At 33.5% G+C, this 18529-nt stretch overlaps 1 protein-coding gene across 1 annotated transcript in view; it reads right to left on the bottom strand.

The window, feature by feature from the left end:
* Nucleotides 1-394: 394 nt before the first annotated feature.
* LOC133193918 (integrin alpha-4-like) overlaps nt 395-18529 on the bottom strand; it is a 51011-nt gene continuing 32876 nt past the window's right edge. The window contains exons 15-21 of the mRNA XM_061329831.1: nt 16661-17145; nt 16262-16436; nt 11110-11232; nt 10554-10682; nt 9414-9509; nt 1301-1426; nt 395-614 (exon numbers count right to left, since the gene is read on the bottom strand). Of these exons, the coding sequence (XP_061185815.1) occupies nt 459-614; nt 1301-1426; nt 9414-9509; nt 10554-10682; nt 11110-11232; nt 16262-16436; nt 16661-17145 (1290 nt within the window). The 3' untranslated portion in view covers nt 395-458. The remainder of the gene's footprint in view (nt 615-1300; nt 1427-9413; nt 9510-10553; nt 10683-11109; nt 11233-16261; nt 16437-16660; nt 17146-18529) is intronic.

Genomic DNA, 18529 nt, shown 5'->3' on the forward strand with positions numbered 1-18529 from the left:
TGCAAAAGGTACATATATGATCAAAGTCAAATCGAAAAGACGCCTTATTTTTTAAGATTAGATCGACAAATACAACAAACTTAATACACGAAATAAAAACAGAAAATAATAATAAAAAAGTTAATAAAACTGGTATTTTCCCTATTGAATTATGCTCAAATTTACATGTACAGACTGTATTACTTTTAAGATGCACTATGAAATATTGCAGCATTGTTTCATTTATGAATATCTTTATCCATTTATATATATGCTTACTGACTATAGCAGTATTTGATTTGTCTTGAGAGAAAAAAACTACAACATAACTATATAAATTAATATATATAGAGAACTTACAGGTTTTTCAAAATTTAAATACATAAGAAAAATTATGTGTATTTAGGAACTTATTTTTAAAGAAACATGAATATACTCGCTAAAACATACATTCTTTGTAACACATAATTGTATAACGCCTAATTTATCTGCGAGTTTTGAGACAATATTTCTCTCTCCGATTTATCCATATCCCTAGTGGCCCGTAACAAAGCACGGCTTTGTCTCTGGTAGGCGTAACTTTTCCTTTTATACTGGTCCAGTTCCTCTCTCTTTTTCCTTCTAAAGAACCCCAACTGTAAAATCATGAAACAACTGGACTATATTAACCTCTCAATCATAAACAAGTTCATATATTTTACTATCAATATACCGGGCCCTAGGATCATGAAAGAGACTTGGACTTAAGTCAAATTTTCAATAGTCTGTAAAATGAATTAATTGCTAAATTTGCAGATAACAACACTTCAGTGAAGCAGAATCGAAAAATATTTTAAATTTTTGTCTGATTGACTTCTACAATATATTAGTACATCATAAAAAAAAAATTGACTTAAGCTTATGGTGTTTCATGATCCCGGGGCTAGTTTTAGTATCTCTTTGGTTGTTACTGTTAATAAAAAGGCCTACAAAAATATACAAATAGTACAACCCAACACAGTGTATAAAAAGAGCTAAACAACACAAACTGTATTATAATAAAAAAACCCAGATTATCTTAACAAATTCCTACATTTTCATTGTCAAGGACCTGGTTAAGAAAAGCTATTAGGAGTACCACAACACAGTACATGTATATTAAAAATGGAGAGCTTTTTTCCAATTTGAATAATTGGATACTAGTCAGATAAGTGTTTACCAATACAACTATCAACACTAACAAAATATTTTAAAACTAGCTACACATACAGGTAAAAAAAAATCCTTTACAATACTTAAACACTGATGGTCTAAAAGTTCTGCTTAACATACATATACTTACCTTCCAGAGGATAATTCCCAATAGCACCATAAGTAGTATACCTACTGCTAGACCAACAATGAGGGGCCATAGGTTTAGTTCCTGGGGCGCTGGAGTAATATCATTCGGGAAGATGGGGAGCACTGCCTGTTACGATAAGTAAGTTTGAATTTATAAGAAAAAAAATGATCAGTTGTATTCACAGCAAAAAGTGTCTCTTAAAGTCATACACGCTATAACTTGCGTCAGTTAGGAATAAAGTTGGAAATTTATGTTACGAAAATACTGTAAATTACGCAATTGAAAACGAACGCGTTATAAAGATGTATTTCCCTGCTAGAAAAGTAATGCCCCTTTTTAAGGACGTACAACACACCCACCAAAAATTTCCTGTCGTTTAATTTTCGCTATTTTTGTATATTTTATACATAACTATATATACAATGCGTATGCACATTTTGGACAAAATCGTTCGAGTCGTTTTTGGACAGGAAGTTCCAAAAGTTACCCCCCCCCCCTTTGGTTGTTCACGAGGAGAATAAATTTTCAATTGGCTAGCTATAAAATCCTTGATTTTCAAAAAAGTCTAGCTAGTCTGGCTGTCAAATTTCATCGACTCATTCATTTAACCATTAACCACACAAATAAAGTATTTTTGTAGAGGTATACATCGCCAAAATATTTTTTGAAGAACTTAAACTGAAAAAACTATGGTTTCTTTTAAGCCTTGAAAAATGCGTATTTTTCAATTTTGATATTTTTTTTTTTTACGAAAAAACCTATCGTTTAGTTTTGGAAAAAATACTTTTTTCATGTAACTGGTTACAAAAATAATCTTGATAATTTTTTGTATTTTTTTTTAAACGAGCCGTTTTGAATTTATGGCGAAAAATCACCCCACCCCTTTCTCCTTAAGTCACGTTTCTCGAGCGTCTTTCAGACGTGGGACGAAAACATTGTTAGATCTACAAATACACATGAAAAATTCCAAGCTAGAAAATATCTTTTGCTTTAAAAAAAATCACTTACATTATATATCAGAGTTCTTAAAACTTTTCAGTTCATTAAAATGCAGATGTATAGGCAATATTTGACGAACTCCCCCCCCCCCCCCTCCCCCCCCCCCCCCACTTTTTTTTATTAGACGCAGTCATTAGAGCTTGATGAAACATAGGTTACCCTCGAGATATATATTTAATCTTTTAAATCCATGAAGTACCAATTAATTCATTCATGCAGATTTAAATGCTGACAACTAGAATAAGAGTTAAACTATCAACTACTAGAATAAAAGTAAAACTTATTCTCTAAGGATTTTATGTCCACATGTACAATATGTAGTCCATACACATGGCTGACATGCATTTAATTTTATACCTGCGTATGAATTCAACTTACATTGAATTTTAATCTTATTTTTCATTAAAAGTGAACACACAATGTTGAAAATTCAACTCTTCTATTATGTAAACAGGCTGGTAAATGGGATACTGTAGATTCCTAAATATACGCGAGGAATAAATTATCGCGTAATTACGCGGGAAGCACCACTCGCGAAATAAAATTACTCGCTTTTATTTTTATGGTGCCTTAATGTATGTAAAATCTCTAGATAAATCACCCATTCGCGAATTATTTTTCTCGCGATTTGACGCCCTTTAGCCATTTCGCGATATTAAGTACTCGCGTAAAATAAGGAATCTACAGTATATTGTTTCTTATTTATTTCAAACAAGAGAGGGGTCTAAAAGTACAACCCACCCCTCTTGTATATATGCATCCTTCTGTTGCTTCTATAGATAAAATGGAAATTTCGTATTCGTCATTTTATCAAACTGTGAATTCTCTATCTATGTTTAAATTATTCATGTGTCAAAATATTCATGTACAGTGTTACATGTATAAAACGTTTTGTTTTTAATCGAGGAAATGCGCACTTACTATTGTTGACAGTGGTATATCTAGATAGTCGGATAGGGCCAGTTTGTCGCATATAAGATATTCGTGAATTCAGGCCATTTCAGTAAACGATTCTGTTACATTTTCGGTACTTACTTAGTATGTATTATAGTTTTCAGTTCCTGAGTTCATCAGACCATTCATTATGTCTTCATATTCATAACTGTTCGACAAACAGGAGGAAATAACTCAACGGGGGGGGGGGATCTCCCACATTTTTAGAGTTGTTCCTCTTTGATCAGTGAACTTTTGGAAACGGGTTGTAAAACATTTTTTTCCCTTAAAAGCAGAACAAAACATATTTATATGGCTAGTTCTTAATTTGAAGATAGGCCCATGAACTGGTAATGCGAATGTTACATAGCCAACTGTAACAAAAGAAAGCAATGTATCATAAAAAGATAAAAAATATTCACGGATACGAGTTTCATATAAAATTAAAGAAATTTAAGACATAATCTTTCTTTTCTTCCTTTTTTATGGAGGAGGGGTGGGTTTTAAATCAAAAGCGCAAATAATCAAGGATACGATTTGGTATTTCTAAAGAAACCACATCAAACCCCTAATCCCATTTTTAGGTCACCTGAGTCACTCAGGTGACCTATTGCTATCCGTTTTTGTCCGTGGGCGTGCGTCGTGCGATGTGCGTTAACATTTGAACATTTTTAGCTTCTTCTCTAAAACCGCTCAACCAATTTCAACCAAATTTATCATATAGCATCTATGGGTGAAGGAGAACAAAATTGTGAATTTCATGGTCCCTGCCCCCCTGGGGCCTGAGGGGTGGGGCTAAAACTACCAAAATTAATGCAATCTTTAAAAATCTTCTTCTTTACTCCTGGACATCAAGCAGTCAAACTGTTGGCATGATTGTAATAAGCATTGAGTCCTCTACCAAAATTGTGAAATTCATGCCCCAGGGTCAGGGGTTCTGGTGCTAGGGCGGGGCTATATAGATCATATAGTGAAAGTGCATTATTTCTTTGAAAATCTTTTTCTCTGCTCCTGGGTATTAAATAAACTAAGTAATTATATAGTTATGATGGGTTTGAGTGCCTCTTCCAAAATTGTGAATTTCATTGCCCCTGGGTCAGGGGTTCTGGTGTTAGGGTGGGGCTCTATTGATTATATAGTGAAAATGCATTAATTATTTGAAAATCTTCTTCTCTGCTCCTGGGTATTAAATTCAGTAACTAAGTACATAGTTTTGATGAGCAAGAGTGCCTCTTCCAAAATTGTGAATTTCATGGCCCCTGGGTCAGGGGTTCTGGTGTTTGGGTGGGGCTCTATTGATTATATAGTGAAAATGCATTTATTTTTAATTCTTTGAAAATCTTCTTCTCTGCTCCTGGGTATTATTGAAACACATTAAATACATAGTTATAATAATCAAGGATGCCTCTCCCAAAATTGGGAAATTCATGGCCCCGGGGACAGGAGTTCTGGTGCGAGGGTGGGGCTATATAGATCCTACAGTGAAGGTGAATTATTCCTTTGAAAATCTTCTCTGCCACTAGGTATTGTTTAAACAGACTAAGTACATTGTTATGATACGCAAGGATGCCTCTTCCAAAATTGTGAATTTTATTACCCCAGGTTTAAGGGGGGGGGGGGGGGGGGGCTTCTATTGATTATAAAGTGAAAAAGCAAAATTTCTTTGGAAATATTCTTTCCTGCTTCTAGTTAAAAAAGCAAAGAATCTAAGTGTATAGTTATGATGGGCAAGAGTGCTTCTTCCCAGGGTTCGACACTAACGTTAGTCCGTTAGTCTGAGACTAATACATTTTCATTCGAACTAATAAAATATGTGGCTAATTAGTCCGAACGGACCAATAAAAAATTTCTGAAAAACAATATGAATAAATTACCGATGTCCAATTCTCGTCAGTCGACAACTTTTACTGGAAAACCCCGCGTGTATTTTTAGATTTCTAGCTTTTGGCGGGTAGTTACGCAATGCCGGGTCAATTAAGCGCTTAATTTTTGGACTGATTGATATGAAGTATAAGGTTTTAGCGATCATGATTTAGTATGACACTTTTAAGAAAGATGTTGGACGTTTTGGATGTAATGTAAAGACAAAAAAAAAAAAAAAAAAAAAAAAAAAAAAACGAGATCGGGAATACGATCGTACTTGCCGATTGCGAGATTTCAATGAATCTGTGGAATAATATATTTCACGTAAATACTTTGTTTATTTCAAAAAATAATATGTATATTAATTGTCCCGTTCAATTAATGTTAAAAACATTGATGTTTCTTTTTTTTTGACGGACTAATAAAATCGCGTGCGGACTAGTAAAAGTAATGAAGCACTAGTCCGGCTGGACTAAAGCCTTAAAAAGTTAGTGTCGAACCCTGCTTCCAGAGTAGTGAATTTCATGGCCCCTGGGTCAGATGTGTTGGTGTGAGTGTGGGGCTCTTGATAATATACACTGTAGTGAAAATGCATTAATATGTTAAATAATCCTGTTTGCTCCTTAGTGTCAAGCAGATAAACAAAGTGATTAGTTATGATGAACAAACTTACGGTCCCAGGATCAGAAGCTCTGGTGTTTCGGGGGGGGGGGGGGGGGCTCTATTGATAATATAGTGAATCTGTAGTAAAAATGCATTACTTCTTTAAAAATCTTCTCCGCACCTGGGCATATCTGAGGAAAACAGAGTAAAAGTTTTTATAAGGAAGGGAATTTTTACCAGATTTTTTAACATCTGGACCATTTGGTCAAGTGTTCTGGTCCTGGCCAGGGCTCTATTAGTTTGTATTCTACTGAGAGGAGTTATTCCCCTTTGCCATTTACTTTTGATAATTTATCACTGTAAATAATGTACTTGAAAGGTAAATAGAATAAGAAAATTATGCAAAAACTTTTATTGTATAATACAAAAAGTACTTTCATTGTTTAAATAATCAGATAGACTTGTAAGTAGTAGATAAATAAAAATGAGACAAAAATAACTTGTCTTATTAAATGTTCATCAAAGACCAAGAGAGGCCAATGTAAGAGAATTCAACAAGGGATTATAATAGTACAGAAGCATTGATAAATTGTTAATATGTTTTAAGGTGATAGTAATAAATGGGGAACAGATTAGAACCTAATTTATGAACTGTTAATGAATATTAAGACCAATTATTTTGTTGATCATGATCACCCTATTTTTCTTGCTTTTGGGCAATAAAGCTTCACCTTTCAGTTCATTTTATACTCTATGCATCCTTTAAATTGTTGTATCATACTCAGGTGACCGTTAAGGCCCTTGGGCTTCTTGTCTTATAATTACGTCGGGATCGATTCGGTCGTAATTTTGACGCTTTATTATAAACGTCATATTTAACGTCGTTAAACTTTTAATTGAAATCGGAAGAGTTATCTCCCCCAGTGTGTTGTACGTCTTTAAATTAATGCATCACGTTACACCGTCGCTACTATTAGACTGATAAACAAAAATGGCGTCAAGAAAACGAGGTAGGCCGTTGTATACAAATAACTTTTGACATGAATGGCAAACGTCTAAAACATAATTAAAAAACTTCAATGACGTCACCCATTGTTATTAGTCTACGTATATCTTACCGATTCAACCAGCACTAGTTGGATATTTAAAGATCCAACTGGCCATCAGTTGGATATTCAAATATCCAACTGCCCATCGGTTGGATATTTAAATATCCAACTGTGCATACAAACATAATTAAGCAATGAAAAAAAGAGATAAAAGAGTTTAAAATGTATTTCCAATGCAAATAAAAAACAATTACTCCGAGTTTGTCACACTATTAGAATTTGTCCAATGCACACAGAATTAATCACTCTGCATTTATCACACCATTAGAATCGTGTTAAAAATGTACTTCCAATCTCACAAAAATTACAATTCCTCCGAATTTGCACACTGTTAGACTCTTGTCGTCAATAAAATATCCAATACTTATCCATGGTTTTTTAACAGAATGTTTCCTGTCTTAAATTTTGAAAGTATCACATTTTGACACGCTTTTAAATACATTTTCACCTTGAACCTTAAACCACATCACTTCCTGTTGCTGCATATTATTTCAGGGGTCCGTTATCAGCAAATCCTCACAGATTATTCGAGGTTCATCTCTGTTCTCATACTTTTCCAGCATACTTCCCAAAACAATTTGATAAACTGACAGCCCATCTATTTTTGATACCTTTTTTATTGCAGATCTTGATATGGAATATTTTTAAAGCAGGTTCCGCATAACACCGACAATCTTTTCATCTGTTTTAGCACTACTAGAAGTATTGTCCGAGTGGAACTCCATAAGATTCAAACATTTTTCCCCAACAAATCATCATCTTATATGTAATGATAAATTTCCAACCTTTTATCAAAATTCTGTAGTTTTCTTCTGCTTTCAGGTCAAAAGTATTCAGAACACTATCTGAACCGCTCTAATTTTACTTTGGATTTAAAACTATTCTTCATCTGATTTTGTGATTGTTCAGTATACAATGGAAAGGTTTGAAATGACATTAACACCATGCAGTTTCATGCTCACTAGTCCATGAATAAAAGGGTGTTCGATTAGGCTATTGTATTGTGTCACTGTTGGATATCTAAATGGTCTAGATCCTATTGTATTACAGCAAAGTTGGATATATGAATGGGTAAATGTTTCTTTGGTGTCCACAGTAGGGAAGTTTTTTAAGTAAGATAAATAACTCGATAGTGTTGAATAGTTTAGAGAAAACATCCCCTCCTCGGGCCTTCGGCCCTCCTCTAAACTATTCAACACTATCTCGTTATTTATCCATTACAGATACGTATGTTTAAAAGCAACCAGTATTAACCATCTACTCTGTTATGACAGATATTAACCTTTCATTCATATATTCACCTTTCATTCATATTAACCTTTCATATATTAACCTTTCATTCATATATTTCATTCACATCTATCGGGATATAAATACGGGTTGGTCACGAGATCAAATTCCATAAAGCCCGAAGGGCTTTATGGTAAATTTGATCTCGTACCAACCCGTATTTATATCCGATACATGTTTTAAAATGATACATTATTACTTATATTTACATTTGTGACTTATTCTTATTTTATGTTTTCCTGATTATAATCTTGAACGCGTGAAATGTTTTATTTTTCAAACCCAACGGCACGTATTTGATCCGTTGCGCGTCGACCTTTTATGACGTCACTGAGAAATTACGTCGAACGTTTATGACGCGAGGAACCCGTGTTTATACGGATATAGATACGCATTGCTTTTAATAGTGTTATATAAAAGAAAACATTTGCAAATGTAAATATAAATAATCGTAGTCAAAATGCAACGTACCTCATCGTCTATGATTTCCCGCGGACATGCGTGTCTATATATATATATATATATATATATATATATACTTTTTACGCACTTCCTTCATCAATATTCATGAAAAGACTGAATTTTTAATTGCAGATCTTGCTTAATTGTTTTGTAATTACAACGACTTACATGTATTTAGTGGAAAGTATTATTTTTTCATTAACTAAAGCATGTTTCTCAAACCATTTAATCATTTTGTTTCACATAAAAAGCGGCGTTTATTTATAAAGCGTGTATTTCTTTAAATTTTTTTATGAAAAATTAACATGATAAAAATTTATGTATATATAATGTAAGTAGCATAGTCCACTAGACCAGTCTTAGATTTATTTAATCTTTTAATGAAGCAATAAAGCAGGCGATTGTGACATATGCATACCTTGGAATACTCTTAAATATTTATTTTCATATATCCATTTGAGAGAGATCTTTCTTTTCAGAGGGTCAATGATTAATAAAGTTAACCTTCATGGTGCTTAATTGATATTCACAATTACATGTACATGTACATATTAAATACTTTCAGTGACCTTCACCGAACCGAAAGGGTACCTAATCATTAAATATTCCAAACACTAAAGTCACCTGACCTGTAAGTTTGCTTTGAAAGTATAACATCTCTTATTTCATCCGATTATATATATATATATATATATATATATATATATATATATATATATATATATATATATATATATATATATATATATATATAAACAAATTTAACTTGATCTGAGAGATTAGTAAACTTCAATAAACACAGTTTATGGTGCAGATCTTAGAAGTTTAAAATTGAAATTTGATTGGATACTTACTGAGAAGATAGCATTGGAGGTCAAATTAAGGGGAATTTCTAATGTTTCTGAGGAGTAGACAACTCCTGTTGTATAGTACAGAATCTGACTAATGCCCTGAAATATCAAAAAGAAAAATATATATACATATGTTTTCCTTGTTCCTTACCTCCTTATACACAAATTCACTTTTCTTTCAAATTAAAGCAAATTACATCCCTTATAAGAACTCTTCTTTAAAAGAGAGCACAAAGAGAAGGCTAAGTAGGAGAAGAGAAATGTATCAAAAACTATTTGCGTTGTTTCTAAAGAGGAAAATTACTTTTATTATAATTGTTATTTAGCATTGATTCAACAGTAGGCAATGCTCGTAAAGTTAAATATTTGATGTTCTGTACAATATTTTACCGTATTTGTAATAGATTGTCAAAAAAGTTAATGTTTTAGTAAAATTACTAAATAAAAAAATAATACTGTGGTTGTATTTCATTACTTTGAAATTATTAAATGCATAATAATAATTCGCAATTTGCTTTACTGCAATTATTAGCCATGTCCCTAAGGCATTAAAATTTGTTTTCATTTCTAAAGAGTTCCAACAAAGGAAAGTAATTATAAAAAAAGTCTATCAATTGAAATACCTTTCATAAAAAGTATTTTTAATATGCATAGTGCTACATGTAGATGGTGCAGCAAAATATGATTCAACCTATAGCTTTGGTGTATACAAAATTTATTCTTATTTAATTACTTAGTCCAATACCAATATAGTGAATGATTTCTGATGGAAAAAAGAGTATGTATACATTAATTTAGTGTAGAGTATATATAACGCAGCATCTAAGTGATTCTAAAAAAAATACTCGTTATCCATTATCAATGCACTGTTAATTTAAAAAGAAATCGATTTTGTTTACAGTATATTAAAGAATTTTGTATTTATCTAGTATCCATAATAAAAAAAATGTCCGAAACATTATTATCATTAAACAACATCATCTCTGTAAACAGTAATAAAAAAAAATCTAATCTCCTTGTACATGTAGTATCTAGTATTAGAATTTTCAGAGTTTCATTTAGAATCCACCTTGTTTACAGAAGGATACAAGTTATCGCGTGTTGTTTTGTTGATCTTATATCGGTTATATGGTTGATCCATACCGCTTGGAATTCTAGGACGTTTTCTTCGGAAATGTTGCCATTGATGATGAAACTGTGCTGGCTTTCAAGTGTTAATTCAGTAATTACGCATTCGTATATGGCACACGCTACACCGCTCTCTCCAAATCCCTAAAAATAGGAACATATTATTATTTACTTGTACTCACACAAAATACTTCTTTAATACTATTAATTATTGTACTGGTTACATTATCTTTATAATTGTTTGAAATGGTGAAAAATATCCATGTCTTTTTATTCGGTTTAATTTTGTCAACATGTCAGAATTTTAGTTATAAAATTTCGTTGGGGAAGGGGTTGGTGTGAGGTTTGAGTGTAAAGAGTGAAGGACACGTCGCGTTCCCTAATATATTTTATTGGCTCTCCTTGCCATTTTCACGGTTTTCCTAGGGAGCATCTTTTCCTATCTGCACCATACAATTTCAAAACTCTGAAAATTCCATGGGACCCCTTCCCTTCCTCCCTCAGCAGATTCGTGCTTGAGTGTAAATAACATAGATAAAACTTCCAAGAAAATGTGCATGGATCAACTCACCAAAGGTAGAGAATTTTCTAAGTTGATCACATTAGGCTGTCCGACTGAGGGTGATGACGTCACAGCACCGAGTGCTGGGAAGGCCGTCATATCGCATTTGTCAGTGGGAGTAAACGCTGTCACCTGAACATAAAAAAAATTCCAACTTACTTCCAACTTGATTGATTTGTTATAATTTTATTTGACATTGGAGTATTTTTTTCATTTTTGATTTTTAACCTCGTTTTACAATAACCTTGTTATTGTAAAACGAGGTTAAAAATCAAAAATGAAAAAAATACTCCAATGTCAAATAAAATTATAACAAATCAATCAACTATACATACATATATATATATATATATATATACATATATATATATGTATATATATATATATATATGAAAATTAAAAATAACAAGGCAACAATGTTAGTAAAACGTAAGCGCTTTCATTATACTTCTTCAGACGTTTTACAATTCAAAACAATTCAAACATGTGACGTTATAACGCTACCTGATGATAACGTCAACAACAATGCAATAACGTCACAATGCTTATAGAGGAAACAATTATAGAGTCTAAGTAAAATTACTTTGTTCATTAATAGCGTAATAAATAATAAAGTCATGAAACAGTCTATATTAAACTATTTAAGGACGGTTTAAAAATCTTGATGAAATGTTTTTCTTTTTCCCGTCTTTCTAAAAGATTTTCTGTTTTGAGTTTATAAAAGGGATAAACTGAGAATTGTCCCTGTCCACAAACAGCAAGATGTTCACTGAGTTTTATTTTTCTGTACTCGGGTTGGTTGATATGTTGTCTATGTATGCGTATACGAGTGCGTAGTGTGGTCCCCGTTTCTCCTATGTATAATTGTCCGCATCCAGTGCATGTTATACAATAAATAACGTTTTTAGATGCACAGGTCATATCTGCATTGATAGTAAATTCTTTATTTCCGAGTGTAAAAGTACTTCCCTCTTTAATGTACTGGCAGGTTCCACAACGTGAATCAGAGCATTTATTGACCACATACAAATTCCGTTGGTGAAATGTAGATTTACACAATATTCTTCGGAGGTTTTTAGGTTGTCTTTTACTGTTGATGAATTTATATTTTTCCAGTACTTTGGACATTTTCTCATCCGTCTGTAGAATGTTGTTGAGGTGACGCACTGTAGAGGTTATATTCCTGTTCTTTGGATTGTATGTAGTTACAAGCGGTAATATTGCAGAATCTGATGTGTCACTTTTTGAAGAATTAATAAGTTTATCTCTGTCGATTTCTATAGCCTTTTTGATTCCGTCCTCAATGATTCCAAGAGGATAGCATTGTTCAAGCAGATATTTTTTTAATTCATTCAGACGTTCATCTCTTTTTTTCTTGTCGCTAACAATAGTGCAGATTCTTCTAGCTAAATTGTAAGGGATTGAACGTTTCGTATGACTTGGATGACAGGAACTGAAATGGAGATATTGATGTGTGTCTGTCGGTTTGTAGTATATGTCTGTCGAAATACATTCTCCATGCTTTGCTATAAGGACGTCCAAAAACGGAATGCTTTGTAAACTTTCGTCCATTGTGAAGTTGATGTCAGGATCTAGATCGTTTATAATATTTAGGTAAACTGCTAGATTACAAGCATTCGCGGAGAGCCCGAGGAACAAACAAAAGTTCGAGTCAACGTTGCTGTAGAGAGAGTCAAAGGTGAAATAGAATTACTACGCATGAGATCAAGTATCTCTCAACAAAATGTAATTAACATTGATGAGCAAATGAATACAGCATTAAAAACAAAAGCAACGGGTAGAGTCTTAGAAATTCTTCTAAGTATTTGGAAATCAGATTGCGAAAAAGAAGAAAAGAAATCACTTGATAGATGGCGATACAAGGAAATTTGGCTACTTGATTACGTAAGAAAATACGGAAACGGAGTTATTAAGGAAAGACTTCATAAAGAGTCTACAACAAAAAATAACAAAGAGAAAACACTACAAGCAACTAACTCAAGACAACAGGAATTAAGCTATGCTGAAGCAGTCAGTAGACCGAAAAACATATCTAGTAACAAGGAAACCACTCAACAAATTAACAGGAGTTCGTTTCAAATTCCCGATACTATGTATTGGAGAAAAACATGGAAGATGCAGCATCGAGAAAATAATCCTTCAACAATGAGGTATAACAAGAACAAATTCCACCAATCTCGGGGAAGATATTCAACAGAAAAACAATCATTTAGAAACAGAAATCCTGGACAGGGACCTATGAAGTTCTTCAATCCTTCTGGAAACTTATTCAGAAGAAATGGTACAACTTACATTGGAAAGAAATCTTCACATTATTTTTTAGGAGGAGGCAAACAGAGCCAAGGTCAAAGATTTCAGCAATACCAATACCCACAAGGACAGAGGAAAAATTGGGAACCATAGACCCAAAAGTGATAAACCTGTCAAGTAGGCCATTAAACGCGGCTGAAATAAAATTACTGTCAAAAGGATTAAAATTTACACCAACACCAAGTGACTCTAATCTTCAGGAATAATCTAAGGATATCAAGGAATATACAAGAAAATTAAGACTAGCAGAGTATTTTCATAATGATGACGAAGACGAAAACACGTCTGAAGGTGATCTTGTTAGGAACAAATCAAATTTTAATCCAAAGAAAGGAAGGAACAGTCTCCTTGACACCGTTTGTAATACTCTGCAAAATATACCTCTAAATAATGAAAAAAATAACACAAGAAATAATTTACGAAAAGAAGAGGAAAAGGCTGTTCAATCATTGTCAAACGACAGTTCAATCGTAATCAAAGAAGCAGACAAGGGTGGAGCAGTAGTAGTTATGAACGCAGAATTTTACAAAACAAAAATATTACAAATGCTCAATAACAGCGAGTTTTACGATGAAATATCAGAGAACAGTGATAAAAAGACAATGCGAAAAATTAAAAACTTAATAAAAAACCACAATACAACTTCCTTTTTAACAGCCAAAGAAGAGGACTTTTTGACTAATTTTGATTTTAGAGAAAGTGCCTTTTATGGACTTCCTAAGATACACAAATCTAAAATAATTAAGGAAGCGATCAAAATACAAAACTCTGCATACATTACATGTAGCGATCCAGAGGATCTTACATTTAGACCTATCGTGGGTGGACCAAAAGCTCCAACACAAAGGCTGAGTCATCTTATGGACATATTACTGAAACCTTTATGTTTAGAAGTAAAAAGTTATGTTCGGGATGATCTAGATTTCCTGAAACATCTTCCTGAAAAAGTTAGTCATGATGCCAAGCTAGTCACAATGGATGTTACTAATTTGTACACTAATATTACTACTTCTCTTGGTGTCAAGGCGCTCGAGTACTGGATTGATAAATATCCACAAAAAATTAATGAGCGTTTCAGCAAAGACTTCATCTTAGAGGCTAGTAAAATAGTATTGGAAAATAATACTTTCTCTTTTAACGACAAACATTATGCACAAAAGAAAGGAACGGCAATGGGTACAAAGATGGCCCCTACTTATGCCACCCTTACACTAGGATATCTAGAGGAGAGGATGTATGAAAAAACTACTCAGTACTTTGACCAACAGACTTCAGAAAATATAAAGAACAATTGGAAAAGATACCTTGACGATTGTTTTATCATTTGGAATGACAGCGATGCGAATCTAGCAGTTTACCTAAATATTATAAACGATCTAGATCCTGACATCAACTTCACAATGGACGAAAGTTTACAAAGCATTCCGTTTTTGGACGTCCTTATAGCAAAGCATGGAGAATGTATTTCGACAGACATATACTACAAACCGACAGACACACATCAATATCTCCATTTCAGTTCCTGTCATCCAAGTCATACGAAACGTTCAATCCCTTACAATTTAGCTAGAAGAATCTGCACTATTGTTAGCGACAAGAAAAAAAAGAGATGAACGTCTGAATGAATTAAAAAAATATCTGCTTGAACAATGCTATCCTCTTGGAATCATTGAGGACGGAATCAAAAAGGCTATAGAAATCGACAGAGATAAACTTATTAATTCTTCAAAAAGTGACACATCAGATTCTGCAATATTACCGCTTGTAACTACATACAATCCAAAGAACAGGAATATAACCTCTACAGTGCGTCACCTCAACAACATTCTACAGACGGATGAGAAAATGTCCAAAGTACTGGAAAAATATAAATTCATCAACAGTAAAAGACAACCTAAAAACCTCCGAAGAATATTGTGTAAATCTACATTTCACCAACGGAATTTGTATGTGGTCAATAAATGCTCTGATTCACGTTGTGGAACCTGCCAGTATATTAAAGAGGGAAGTACTTTTACACTCGGAAATAAAGAATTTACTATCAATGCAGATATGACCTGTGCATCTAAAAACGTTATTTATTGTATAACATGCACTGGATGCGGACAATTATACATAGGAGAAACGGGGACCACACTACGCACTCGTATACGCATACATAGACAACATATCAACCAACCCGAGTACAGAAAAATAAAACTCAGTGAACATCTTGCTGTTTGTGGACAGGGACAATTCTCAGTTTATCCCTTTTATAAACTCAAAACAGAAAATCTTTTAGAAAGACGGGAAAAAGAAAAACATTTCATCAAGATTTTTAAACCGTCCTTAAATAGTTTAATATAGACTGTTTCATGACTTTATTATTTATTACGCTATTAATGAACAAAGTAATTTTACTTAGACTCTATAATTGTTTCCTCTATAAGCATTGTGACGTCATTGCATTGTTGTTGACGTTATCATCAGGTAGCGTTATAACGTCACATGTTTGAATTGTTTTGAATTGTAAAACGTCTGAAGAAGTATAATGAAAGCGCTTACGTTTTACTAACATTGTTGCCTTGTTATTTTTAATTTTCATATTAATTACCGGACACTGTGATATTTCTTTTCATTTTTTGGATATATATATATATATATATATATATATATATATATATATATATATATATATATATATATATATATATATATATATATATATATAATCACTACCTTATGTTTTCCTAATAAAGAATATTGTAAACATTAAAAGTAATGTAAAAATGTACACTAATATCCATAGATATTTTAAAAGATCATAAAAAATATCAACACTTTTCCGTACTTTGAGTTCTGACTCGGGCACAATCACTTTGCCGTTTGCGATTACCGGAATACTGAACATGACCTTCACTTCCGGTAATGGACTTGGGCCTAGTGTACTGATCGAGTAAGTCTGGTTCAGTAAGAGTTTGGAGCGTTTCTGTGGAGTCATTCTCACTTGGTCAGGTGACGATGAACTTTATACGAGAAACAGAACAGATAATAATAAAATATTTAATCATGTGTATGTACTCGAGATCATGTACCAAATACGTGTATTAATGTATTGATGGCGATGCTTTGATTCTAATTAATCATTGTTTTATAATTGTTTTTATATCCGCTAGTTTATTCAAGGATCTTATTTTCGATTTATTAACCCGAAAGGTACGTCATCCCTGAGTTGTCTCCCAGTTCTTACCCTATTATCTGTATCGTTGCCTCCAGTTGCAGATCCGTGCTCATCTGAATTACATTATTGCTGGGATTAATGTCTCCAGATACATCTGCTGTACATGTAATCTGGATCTTCGCAGGAAGATTTCGTAATCCCTTTTCTAATAATCGAGCAACTGAAACGTCATATCGGAGGCGGACCAAGCCCCTCTGTTGTGGATAAAGCGGCGAAGAATCAAACGAACAACTCGTTCCGTTTGTTGCTGACCTACAAGTTATTTGCTCTGAGCCTTGCTTTAACAAAACTTCGTAATTTGTTAAAGGAACGTTCACTTCGTTGGATACCAAAAATGAGGCACCATTTGCATACGCCGGGTCTCCCAAATTGATGACGAGAAGTTCAACTTCAAGTTCCTGCGTGCGTCCCACAGTGATCGAGGATCTCAGTGGACGTCCAGTGATTTCCAGGTCTGGTTTACACTCGGGGTCACATTCCGTTCGGAACTCACCCTGTTTAAAATAACCAAAAAATGAAGAAGAAGAAGAAAATCAATAATCATACTTTATTGCCATCTTCCTTGGGGAGATAGACGTCCCGACTTGTGAAGGTACACTCACAACAGGCGATCAAAATTTTACATAGGAATATATATACTATATACTGTATGCAATGGGATGTAGAACAGTAGGACCATAGTGACTCGGTGAGCATTTTGGCCCATGGGGCTCTTATTATTATTTGAATTAACGGCAAAAAACATTATTTTTATGAAGTTAATCATATACGGTACCAAGTTTGATGCACCAGATGCGCATTTCGACAAATTATGTCTCTTCATTCATGCTCAAGCCGAAAGGTTGGGAATCCAAAATATTTAAATAAAAAGAATTTGAAGAGCTGAAAAAAGGTGCCAAAGACTGGAGCCAAATACGTCAAAGGATCAGAGCTATGCATGAGGGAGATAATCCTTAATTTTGAAATATTTTTTTTTTATATTACCACAGCGATTAAATATATATCCATATTTTCAAGCTAGTACCGAAGTACTAGGTTACTGGGCTGTAGAGACCTTCGGGGACTAACAGTCCACCAGCAGTAGAGGCCTCGACCCAGGAGTCATAATGTAAATCATATACGGTACCAATTTTGATACACCAGATGCGCATTTCGACAAATTATGTCTCTTCTCTTATGAACTATGAATAAGAAAATCGATTTCATAATCAATGCTTTGTGCAAAATTAAAGAAAATTCAGCAAAAGTATTTTTAGAACTTAAAATCACAAGCAACTGTCATATTCCTGTTATATTCCTCAGGTGTTGGAATGAAAATCATCAAGAATCATAAAGGTTGTTTTCATAAATGTCATTTTTTAAAACTGAATTTCTTATTTACAAAATTGTGCAAGAGTGTTACCTAAACTTTGAGAGAAAAGAGATACATTTGTATTTTCCTCTGGCTCAGAATTTACGGATTACTACTAAACAACTAATAATATTTTAAATTAATTATACTTTGAATGATAACTGGATCGGTACCTGGATTCTCCACCACTTATCATACAGGGGTTAGCACCATCCAGAACTCAGACCCTGGTATCTGCTTCATCTAATACACCCTATTTGAGTATGGGGTAGTCAGCGATGTTTCCAGGTCTCTCGTGGATTACATCATAATCAGTCCTATTGCTTAGTAATTTGATTATAATTCCTCTGCAAGTGATAGATCAAGGAGGAAGAGTGAGAAGTTAAAGACCAAGGAGGAAGAGTGAAAGGTTATAAAGCAAGGAAGAGTGAGGGGATATAGACCAAGGAGGAAGAGTGAGAGGATATAGACCAATGAGGAAGAGTGAGAGGTGACAGACTAAGGAGGAAGAGTGAGAGGATATAGAC

The sequence above is a fragment of the Saccostrea echinata genome, unplaced genomic scaffold (genome assembly GCF_033153115.1).
Source record: "Saccostrea echinata isolate AGI-Se365-2 ecotype Australia unplaced genomic scaffold, CSIRO_AGI_Sech_v1 ptg000028l, whole genome shotgun sequence".
In the NCBI taxonomy this organism is placed as follows: Eukaryota; Metazoa; Mollusca; class Bivalvia; order Ostreida; family Ostreidae; genus Saccostrea; species Saccostrea echinata.